Source organism: Piliocolobus tephrosceles, chromosome 17, assembly GCF_002776525.5.
Source record: "Piliocolobus tephrosceles isolate RC106 chromosome 17, ASM277652v3, whole genome shotgun sequence".
Taxonomy (NCBI): domain Eukaryota; kingdom Metazoa; phylum Chordata; class Mammalia; order Primates; family Cercopithecidae; genus Piliocolobus; species Piliocolobus tephrosceles.
The window spans coordinates 40117907-40129039 of NC_045450.1; the positions used below are offsets into that span (position 1 = coordinate 40117907).

General features: G+C 51.1%; 1 protein-coding gene across 2 annotated transcripts in view; it reads left to right on the forward strand.

The window, feature by feature from the left end:
* IRX6 (iroquois homeobox 6) overlaps positions 1 to 5156 on the forward strand; it is a 6961-nt gene extending 1805 nt beyond the window's left edge. The window contains exons 2-6 of one of the 2 annotated variants that reach the window (XM_023209842.1): positions 733 to 990; positions 1666 to 1775; positions 1956 to 2263; positions 3092 to 3709; positions 4695 to 5156. In XM_023209842.1, the coding sequence (XP_023065610.1) occupies positions 733 to 990; positions 1666 to 1775; positions 1956 to 2263; positions 3092 to 3709; positions 4695 to 4702 (1302 nt within the window). In that variant the 3' untranslated portion in view covers positions 4703 to 5156. The remainder of the gene's footprint in view (positions 1 to 732; positions 991 to 1665; positions 1776 to 1955; positions 2264 to 3091; positions 3710 to 4694) is intronic. The other variant, XM_023209843.1, reaches the window with a different exon arrangement.
* The last annotated feature ends 5977 nt before the right edge of the window (positions 5157 to 11133 follow it).

The window sequence follows — 11133 nt, forward strand, 5'->3', positions numbered from 1 at the left end:
GGAAGGAAGGAAGGAAGGAAGGAAGGAAGGAAGGAAGGAAGGAAGGACTTGTAGGCTACAGCGTTGTCCATCTCGCCATATGTTGACCTGGACTCTTCTCCTACTCCTTCCTTGGGCGGGCCCAAGCTCTCCGGTTCCCTCGATTTTCCAAACCAAAGTGGATGTTGTGCGTTGACAAGGGTTTACTGGAAAAGTTCTGCGGACACCCCCTCCACTGTTCTGCAGCTTTTCTCTAGAGTTCTGAGTGTATTTTCCTGTTGTCTAGTGCTGGCTCGACCTTTGACCTGCTGTGTGATCTTAGACAAGTCTCACACTCTCTCTGATCCTCCACTCCCAATCTATAAAATGGGGAGCAGGAATGAGACGTTAATAATGGTCTCTAAGGCCACCTTCTAGCTCCACCTTTGCGGATCCTGTGAGGAGGGTAGGGAAGGGGGCTGAGGGTTTGGTGTCTTTAATTCCGGTTTCAGGATATTCACATTTTCCTGGCTTCCTGGGGCTCTGGGGCCTTAGCAATGGCATAGGCGCATCTATAAGGGTATTTTGGTTAAAATGCCTTTTATAATTCCCGTCCCAGCACCTAACAGAATGCTCAGCCCAGGTGGCATTTAGTTAATGCATAATGAAGGAATGAATGAAGAAGCAATCTGATTTCACCCTCTTTGCTTCTAGCTCCCGCCAGCGGGAGGCAGGGTTCTCTGACCTCCAGTGCCCTCTTTCTTGCCCCTGTAGTTTCTGGTGTCGGCAAGTTCCAGCACCACATGCTGCGAGTCTACCCCACGCTCAGTCTCAGATGTGGCATCAGGCTCCACCCCAGCGCCTGCTCTCTGCTGCGCACCCTACGATAGTCGACTGCTGGGCAGTGCACGATCAGAGCTGGGCACCACCTTGGGCATCTATGGAGCCCCCTACACGGCCGCTGCAGCTGCCCAGAGCTACCCTGGCTACCTGCCCTATAGCCCGGAGCCCCCCGCACTGTATGGGGCACTGGTGAGTACAGGAGTGGAGTCCCAGGGTCATGAGCAGTAGAGACAGGTGAAATCCAGAGAAAGTCAAGGAAAGACTCACACTCCTGAGGAAAGGAAATGGTTAGGACTGTGTAGACTGTGTATAAGGAGGACAAAAACATACAGTACATTACAGTTTGCAGAACTTGAACTTCATACTGTTTAGAAAACATTTATACTTCTGTTAATTCTGTGAGGTAGGCAAGTAATCATTAATCTCAATTTATAAATGAGGAAATAGAGGTGCACAGGGGTTCAAATACTTTACCCAATGTCACAGGGATACAAACGGTCAGAGAAAAGCTCCTGAAGAAGAGTAAAGCAGGAAATGTCCCAGCTGGTGTGTGTTGTGTGTGGAGAGGAGGGGGAGGGGTAAGTGATACAGTAATAACAGCAGCTAATATTTAACTACTGCCTACTCTGCACCAGGGATTCTGCCAAGCATTCTGCTAGCATGGTCTTCTTCAATAACCTATAAGTACTATTATCCCCATTTTACCAAGGAAAAAGTTGAGGCACAGAGTGGTTAAGCAACTGTGCCCAAGATCACACGACCAGTATCAGTGGCCATACTGGAATTTGAACCAGACCCTTGGCTACCACCCCATGTGCCCCCTCCCCAACTGTAGTCCTGAATTCTCCTTTTCTCTCCCTCCAGAATCCACAGTATGAATTTAAGGAGGCTGCAGGGAGTTTTACACCCAGCCTGGCACAACCAGGAGCCTATTATCCCTATGAGCGGACTCTGGGGCAGTACCAATATGAACGGTAAGGAGTGAAGGGCCTTGGCGACTGGCACTGTGAGGCTTTCCTCCCCCACTGCCAAGGTAGGGTGGATGGGGACAGGGGAGAAGGAGGGAGCTGAACCATACTTCCAGGCCATACATGGCCCTCTGCCTGCAGTTCCTTGTTCCCCTTCTAGAATGTGAGCCAGGTTCTCCCCCACAGGTATGGCTCAGTGGAATTGAGTGGTGCTGGTCGCCGAAAGAATGCCACCCGAGAGACCACCAGCACACTCAAGGCCTGGCTTAATGAGCACCGCAAAAACCCCTACCCCACTAAGGGTGAGAAGATCATGCTGGCCATCATCACCAAGATGACCCTAACCCAGGTGTCCACCTGGTTTGCCAATGCACGCCGGCGCCTCAAGAAAGAGAACAAAATGACGTGGGCACCCAAGAACAAAGGTGGGGAGGAGAGGAAGGCAGAGGGAGGAGAGGAGGACTCGCTAGGCTGCCTAAACGCTGACACCAAAGGTACTGAAAACGTTCACCACTCCACCTTAAGGGTTTTACAAGCCATCAAGCAGTTTGGTCTTTCAAAAGCTGCCCTGTAGGGTAGATTTTCTGGAAGGTCCTCAGACTTACCCTTGCACCTCCCTGCCTGTCTCAGAGCATTAGCCTGTGCACTGCGTTCTACCTGTAAATCTCTACACAACCAGCTTCTTCTTGACATCAAAGTGTTACCTCCTAAAGTTCTTCCTGACTCACCCAAGCCAAAATAGCTTCCCAGTTATTTTCTGTTCTGCCAGCCTGTTTGGATTTCCTTTGCCATACTTGTCACTGTGAGAAAGTTTACATACCCAACTACCCTCTCTAGAATGCCAACTCCAGTAGAAGCCTTACTCACTGCCATATGCCCTACACACCTAATACCTAAATGATGGCAGGCATATAGTTGGCGCTCAGTAAATAGTTGCGGAATTAAATGATATAACAGCAGTCACTTGTAAATATTGAAATGGAGGAAAAACTGCCCCCTGGTTTTTCACAATTGAGAAGCTGAGATCCAGAACTCAGGCAGCGCCAAGTGGCATTTCCTTGCCTTGGCACTGCTCGCGAGAGGAGGAGTTCGCTAAAGGGCGGGGGCAGGGCTGGGACAGGAATTCTTTCCCAGGGACAGGCGGCCAACAACCCTGGGGCAAATGCAAGGGGTGGTACGGCAGGTCTGGTGAATGACACCGCGGATGCCTGCGGATGCCCTGAATGCAGGGCGCTTCTTGCTAAAAGCTTCTCAGGGATGGGCATTCCTCCGATTTCCCTTGGGCCCTGGGGCTTTTCTCACTCGCTCTTGATTTCCTGCAGAAGTTACTGCTAGCCAGGAGGCCCGGGGGCTCCGGCTGAGTGACCTGGAAGACCTGGAGGAAGAGGAGGAGGAGGAGGAGGAGGAGGAAGCTGAAGACGAGGAGGTAGTGTCCACAGCTGCAGACAGGCTGACGGAGTTCCGAAAGGGCGCGCAGACGCTGCCTGGGCCCTGCGCTGCAGCTCGAGAGGGCCGATTGGAGCGCAGGGAGTGTGGCCTGGCCGCGCCCCGCTTCTCCTTCAGTGAGCCTTCCGGATCGGAAGAAGCTGACTTCCTCGCGGCGGAGACAGGCGGCCCTAGGTTGACCATGCACTACCCATGCGTGGAGAAACCGCGCATCTGGTCTCTGGCGCACACCGCGGCAGCCAGCGCTGTCGAAGGTGCACCCCCAGCCCGGCCTAGGCCACGAAGTCCTGAGTGCCATATGATTCCCGGACAGCCTCCTGCCTCTGCCCGGCGACTCTCAGTCCCCAGAGACTCCCCATGCGACGAGTCTTCCTGCATAGCCAAAGCCTTTGGGAACCCCAGGTTTGCCCTGCAGGGACTACCGCTGAACTGTGCGCCGTGCCCGCGGAGGAGCGAGCCTGTAGTGCAGTGCCGGTACCCGTCTGGAGCAGAAGGTAGTGGGCCCCCAAAGGCGCTGGGAGTATCTATGCAAAAGACACCCACCCACCGCCCTGCCCGGCAATTGCATACCCTCTGCCATTCCCGTCTGCCCAGGTCTGCCACAGACCTGACGGGAGATTGCTTCACAGCACTCTTTCAGACAGAAGCGTAGAGATAAGTTCTAGTACTCCCTTACTTTAAAGCCAAATAATAATAAGTTCACAGGGAGACTGTAATTTACCTAGAATCACTTAGAAATCCGTTCGAGAGATGGACAACCAGGATCTCTGCATTCGTGGTCCAGTGTACTGCCAAATTCACCAGGTGTGCATCACCAAGCCCCTCTAGCACAATCGCCCTTGTCCCCTGCCTGCCCTTCAGAGGAGACTCGCTGGTCCCCTGCTGTGCTGCTCAGAGAGTTTACTAGGGTTGGGCAAGCACCAGCGCTTTTGGAGAAGTCTAAGATTGTGGGCCAGAAGCACACCATAAATTTAAACTCAGTGTTGAAGTCCAGCTTGCAGCCCTCTCTGTGTCCCACCAAAACCCCTGGGAAGTTGTAGACGTGCCCCTGCAGTCAACAGTTTCAGACCCTAGATTGGTGCTGTCCCTGGATAGCACCCTACCAAGGACTCATCCTCAGGCAGGCCAGTGACTGCCAATCAGTGTCCCCTTATGCTGGCTGGTTCTTTCACTGTGTTAAGGACCTGGTGGAAGGGAATTTCACCCCACAAAGGGACATTCCCCAGGCATGAGGCAGCCTCCAGCAATTACTGTCAGATTCTGCTCTTTGTAGTAATTTCTCTCAGGATTAGCTGCTGGCTTAGAAAAGTGGGTTACACTGTTATTTGAATTTACACAACGGATCTAAACATTACCTCTGGCAAGCTAATTGCCTCTAGACCCTTTGCTTGCCTTCAGGAGAGACGTGGCTGACCCAGAGGTTTCCTAAGAATTGCCACTAAGGGGCCTTTGGGTTTTAATCAACCTTTCCTCTCTCAGCAGGTTAGCGCAATGGCTGCGATTTGCGAAAGAATCTTGGAAATGGGCCCCACGTTTCGAATTCATCTCCAGGTTAAGAAGCTGCCAGACCTTGTCAGGGACCAGGAGCTCTCATTTTGCCTAAGAGACAGACACACAGAAACCCTCCTAGCAACTGTCCTTGCACGCAGAGCTGGGTTGGTGGGCAGAATTGTACCTTAGCCGACCCCATGGAGGAGATGGCAGGGCACCTTGGGAAAGGCCAAGTGGGAGGCTGGGCGAGTCTGCCCCACCCAACGACTCTACCAAGTCTCTTCCTCCTCTCGATTCAACAAGGCTTCCTCTCCTGCTCACCCCGTCTCTCACCTCCACCACGCCCCCTCACTTTGTAACTTCATCGCAGACCCAGCTACTAAGGACCCTGTGCGTCTTCTCCCCCTCCCAACCCCTTGTGTCCTTAAAAATAATCAGTCCGAACCCATGCTGTGTGGCCTATCTTTGCCAGGGGTGCTTGGAGAGGTCGGGGTGCAGGCAAACATGCATAGCGGCCAGGGGTTCTTGCGATAGCACAGCGTGGGGTGCATACCTCAGTTCCTTTAGTAGCTGGGAAAGAAACTGACAAGGTAACCGAAAAGGTCGTGGCGACTGCAGCTCAGCGGACTAACCGCTGCGTAACCAATCCGTGGAGCCAAGCTGACCACCTCGCGGGTCATGCGCATGGGAAGTGGTGGGACTTGTCAGGATGTTTCTCTGGAAACTGCATCTGTTTCCGGGTTCGTCCTTGGGTTGTAAGTTTACTGGGGGGAGGGGTGATGAGGACCGCGCTCCTCCGATGGAACTGAACCTAATGGCGAGGTCAGTCAGCTTTCAGGGTCGGTGTGAGGCGAGAGGGGGCATTCTTCCCGTTTTATCAAAAGTGTCAGCAAACACTTCCGGTACAGGCCAACCAATGGGAACTGACGGGCAGGGAAGGGGTCTATGTCCCCCTTGCTAGGAGTGTCGAGCGGCAGGGTTGGGGGTAAGAGACGTAAAGACGCCCGCGCAATGCTGGCTGGGGGAGGCTGACTGCGTTTGCGTCCCGGGTCTAGTGGCTTTGGCTTTAGCCAGGGAATGAGCGCACCGCTGCTAGCAGGGAAGCAGGGACCCGGGACAGTGCCCTAGAGGGGAGCTCCGAAGAGCAGATGGGGCGGGGAGGCAGGAGGAAAGGCAGTGGGGTGTGCGCCCAAGGCCTGGATCCCTGGGGAGCTGCCTCTCCAGCGCCGGGTCCGGCCAGGCCAGGCCTTCCAGACCAGCGCGGATGCCAGATTATCAGTCACTGAAATCCAGGCGAGCAGAGTCCTTCTCCTGGGCAGGAGAATTGAAGATCTTTGGAGGACGATGAGGGGAAATGTGGAGGTTGGAAATACTAGGGAAGTTGAAGCAGCGCGCCAACTCCTAGCCCTTCTTCTCTATGGAAAAGACCGCTTTGCTGTCGGAAGGGACTTTAGAGATCATGACTTATAAAAACTGCAAACCTCCTCTTCAGATGAGAAGGTTAAGCCCAAACGGGAGAGCGGGTGACCAGCTCAGGGTCACAGCGGTCCGTGGTGGAGACCAACTCCAGCTTTCCGCCCTAGCCAATGTCCCTTTTCAGTTCTCGCTTGCCCGCCCGAACGCCCGCCCGCGCTTCCTATGGGAGACCCCTCTTTGCTTTCGTTTTGTTCCTGGGCAACAGCTGCTCCCACCCCCAACCTCCCCGGGGACCTTCAGTCGCCCTCGCTGACCCGCGGCTTAGGGTCCGGAAAATTAAACTGCGAAAAGATAAACATTATTTCCAGTCGGCTTTGCGGGATTAACGCTTGTAATAAAGAGCATTAGCTGGAGGTTTCTTTCAAGGCACTCTCGACCCCACCCCCTACTGGGGGGCCAGGTAGACCCGTGCGTCCGGAGACTGCAGAGGCGGCAGAGGCGTCCTAGGGCTTCCAGTTGAGAGTAGGGCCCTAGAGAGCCATTTCGTGGAGGGGAGAGTGATCCTTAGAATCAGAGAGTCAACACTTGGAGATGGGAAGCTGAAGACCAGATTGGAGAAGGGACCCCACTAAACTCAGTTCATGTGGCTGAGCAGGGTCTAGGACCCAGAGGGTGGGGGATAGGGGGAATCTCACCTGCACACCGCCTCCAGCAGTTCAGCTTTAACCTTGGGAAAGGAGGCCTTCCCCAGTTGCCCTACTTCACCACCCAGGGCCCCAGGAGGTTGTCTCTCCAGCTGCAAGAAACATCTCTTGCCTAGGTGGTCTAGCCTCTCCCTGCCTTCCCCAGCCCAAAGCAGGTGCCTGCAGCCTAAGGTTATCTCAAAGATCTGGTCCTAGTTGGCTGGAGACAGTGGGGTGTGAGAAGGACTGAAGGGCAGTCTGGGATCCCAGAAACCTGCTTTACCTTCTCAATTGTGTTACCGCCTTGTTTTGTGGCTTGGACAAGCCCCTTCCCCTCCAAGTTCTGCCACTGTAAAATACAGGGATGATCTAGTTCTCCATCCTGCTGCTCAGTGTCTCCTCCAGAGCTGATGGTGAGCTCCCCGGGGTCCAGGAGGAGGGCCTGAGAATGGCACGTCTGAGCCTGTGATTATCCCAGCCTCAAGCCCCCAGTGGCAATCTGTTCCCACCATCTCTGGCCCCCGGAGAGCCTCCTGCAAATCTCCCAATATAATCTCCCAGAATCATATTTTGAATACTGTCTTGATTAAACGCCAGAGTAAGGGGAGGGAGGCTGCAGCCCTGCTCTCTTCGGCTGAGACTGCTGGTGCCCACAGACAGCTGGACTGTGAGCTCTGCAAAGTAAATGTTGGTAAATGCAGAAAGTTGAGGTTCTCAGGTTTGTAGGATGTATACAAACTGGACCTCCAAACTCCTTCTACGGCTCAAGTGGCCCTTCCCTCAGCTGGGCAGCAACCAGAGGCTAGGCCCTCTGGAAAAGATGGGAAGCCACCCAGGGGAGCCCCCCCAACCCCCACCTACACCCAGTGCCTTCCTTTATTTATTTTTTTCCTGCCAGTGTCACTAGATGGACATTGGATTCACTAGATGATCTCTGTGGTCACTTCTAGTTTTAAGATTCTATGATCCTGTTAATGATAATAAGAATTTCTAGAGCATTTACCATGTGCCAGACTCAATGCCATGTGTCTTAGTCTGTTTGGACTGCTATTTTACAGAGTACCATAAACTGGGTGACTCATAAAAAAACAGAAAAGTGTTGCTTACATTTCTGGAGGCTGAGAAGTCCAAGGTGCCAGCAGGTTCAGCATCTGGTGAGGATCTGCTTCCTGGGTCATAGATAGCACCTTACTGCATCATCACATCATGGAAGGGGCAAGAGAACCCTCTGAAGTCTCTTTTATAAGGTCACTAATCCCATTCAGGAAGGCTTCAAGTTCATGACCTAATTATCTCCCAAAGTCCTCAGCTCCAGGTACCATCACACTGCAGATTAGATTTCAACATGTACTTTTTGGGAGGACACACACATTTAGTCTCTTGCACCAGGTCTTTCAAATGTGCTGACTTATATGTCACAATAGTCCAAAGATATATTATATCACACCTAACAGTATGCCCCACTAATGAATGAGGAAACAGGCTCAGAGAGGTTAAGTAACTCAATGTCAGTTATCCAGCTACCAAGTAAAAAGGCAGGCTCTATGCAAGACTGATTCTTTAACCACTAAGTTCTACTACAAATGTATTCTATTATTTTAAGATTTCTTTATTTAATTATTAAGAAGACCATCTGTTTCTGAGACTCTAAATGTCTAGAGTCTATTATTTCATTCTCTGGACTCCTAGGTTGCCCTCCTTCCCTCTCCAAAATGTCCAGTGGGAAAAAACTTGTGGTACCTCTTGAACCCACCCCTGCATCCTGACCAAGAACATCTCTACCTATCCCGTTGTCCACATCTCCTGGGGATACACTGTCTGAGACACCCCTGGTCAGTGTTTGGCAAAATGTAGCCCATGGATTCTACTATCAAAATCAGCTAAAGATGAAAGAATCACACTAGGATGTGGGCTGAGAGGTCTGTCTTGTTAACAAGCACCCCAGGTGGCCTGATGGGCCTCTGATCTGCATAGTGGCAGATGAACCTTGAGTGGCCAGACTCTAAGCTCAACAAGAGGGCCTTGGACACCTGCTGTTGGATAAGAGTAAATCACATCCCAGTAACAGGTGCAAGCATTTCCTCCAGGATTTAATCTGGATTCCCATTCAATCTCCTCATCTGGTTCAGCTCTTTTTTACCCCATCCAGAAGCTCAAAGATGTGTTCTTATTGGAGGGTGAGTAGGAGAACTAGGAGGCTAACTTGCATGTACCAGCTGTCTGAAGATGATTTAGAAATCCGGGTTTGGAAGCACCTGAGTAGTAGCCTGTACCGTGGTGTACAAGAGAATTCTGTCCAAAAACACGAGCATGCAGTCAAGAATCTGTACACGTTTGGAGGAAGCCAGCAGGAAAGAAAGACTACCTTAAGTGAAAAAAGAATTGGTGAGGGCTGGGCTTCTCCACTGTGGCTGTCTCCTGGCATAGCTACTTGCAACCTTGGTATTAGAAAGTTCTTTCTTTTTTGAACCAAATTCCTTCTCCAAGTAACTTTCGAAAGTTGCTTCCTAAACTAAAAAGTCTTAATCTTCTATACAATTCATTCTTTCTCCTCCCTTCCATGCGTCCTCTCCCCACCCTTAGTGGAACTTGTTTTGTCTTTATGCTGGGATCAGAGTAAGAAATGGAGTCTAGGCCAGGCACGGTGGCTCACACCTCTAGTCCCAGCACACAAGTTATGTATTGCAGCAGAGGTGGGCAGATTGCTTGAGCTCAGGAGTTTGAGACCAGCCTGGACAATATGATGAGGCCCTGTATCTACAAAAAATACAAAAATTAGATGAGATGGCATGCACCTGTGGTCCCATCTGCTCAGGAAGCTGAGGTAAGAGGTTTGCTTGAGCCCAGGTTGTTGACGCTGCAGTGAGCCGTGATCGTGTCACTGCACTCCAGCCTGAGCAACATAGCGAGACCCTGTCTCAAAAAAACAAACAAACAAACAAACAAAAGGAATGGAGTCTAAAGGGACTCTACTGATTATATGGCAGAGGTCCCCTCTATTGGCATAATTTTCTTCATTAAATGTTAAGTTGGGGCAGGGGGAAAAGGAGGACCACTGGCCTGAGTCCTTGGGCAAGTCACCAAATGTCTCTGAGACTCAGCATTCTCCTGGTAAGTTGTGATGTGGCTCTTTTATAAGCAATATAGTTTTCTCAACTGGCTGCTATGGGGATGTGTTAGCCCATTCTTGCAGCACTATAAAGAAACACCTGAGATTGGGTAATTTATAAAGAAAAGAAGTTTAAACAGCTCATCGTTCTGCAGGCTTTATAGGAAGCACAGTGCTGGCACCTATCTACTCAGCTTCTAAGGAGGCCTCAGGAAGCTTACAATCATGGTGGAAGGCAAAGGGGTAGCAGGCACGTCACATGGCAAAAGCAGGAGCAAGAGAGAGTGAATGAAGGAGAAGGTGCCCACACACTCACGCGAACTCAGAGCAAGAGCCCACTCCTCACCAAGGAGATGGCCCAAGCTGTTCATGAGAGATTTGTCCCCATGATCCAATCAGCTCCCACCAGGCCTCACCTCAAAATTGGGGATTACATGTCAACAAGAGACTTGGGTACAGACAAATTTCCAAAAATCCAAATTTTGGTTGATGTGCCATCACACATCATGGAGATTGTTAAAGACAAGTTGGAGAGTTGTTAAAGAGTTGGAGAGTTGTTAAAGACAAGTTAGCACCAAACAGAGACTTCTCTTTTGTAATCAGATGATTGGAGGAGACTTGAAAAGGGAATAATTTAGGTTATTCTGAGATTCAGCATTATTTAATGTCATGACCAGCTCACATTGTCAGTGGCAAATTAACAGTAGACCAATTAAACCCCATCTTTAAGCGTGGGCCCAGCAGTATTTTCTTAAGCTCCCAAGTGATTCTGATGTGCACCTAAGGTTGAGAACTGCTGAACTACAACCAGGCTGTTTCTCTTTCCAGGCTCAGCATTTTCTAGAAGCTGTGGGTGGGCAGAGGGGTGGGGAGGAAATTGGAAGACTGAAAGTCTAAAAGCCTGTGGCTTCTCCCTTAGCCCTATGTATTCCATGTTCCCCCCATGGTAAAATGGGGTCTGATGTTCACAATTGACAACATGGTTTGTGAGGAGCTCAAAGCTGAATGTAACCCTGGACATTCAAGGCCTGTGTTTAGCCAGGAGAGGCAGCCTGGCAGCCTTCAGCTCTGCCCATCACCTATCCCAGGTGGTGGGAGGCGACTCCCCCACACAGGAGATCCTCAGCACATGGGCCAACAAATTCACCCCTGGGGCAGTTCAGAGGTGGCTTTGAGCAGAGGTAGAGGTGTTTTGGAAGTGTTTCTTGAAGTTCCAGTT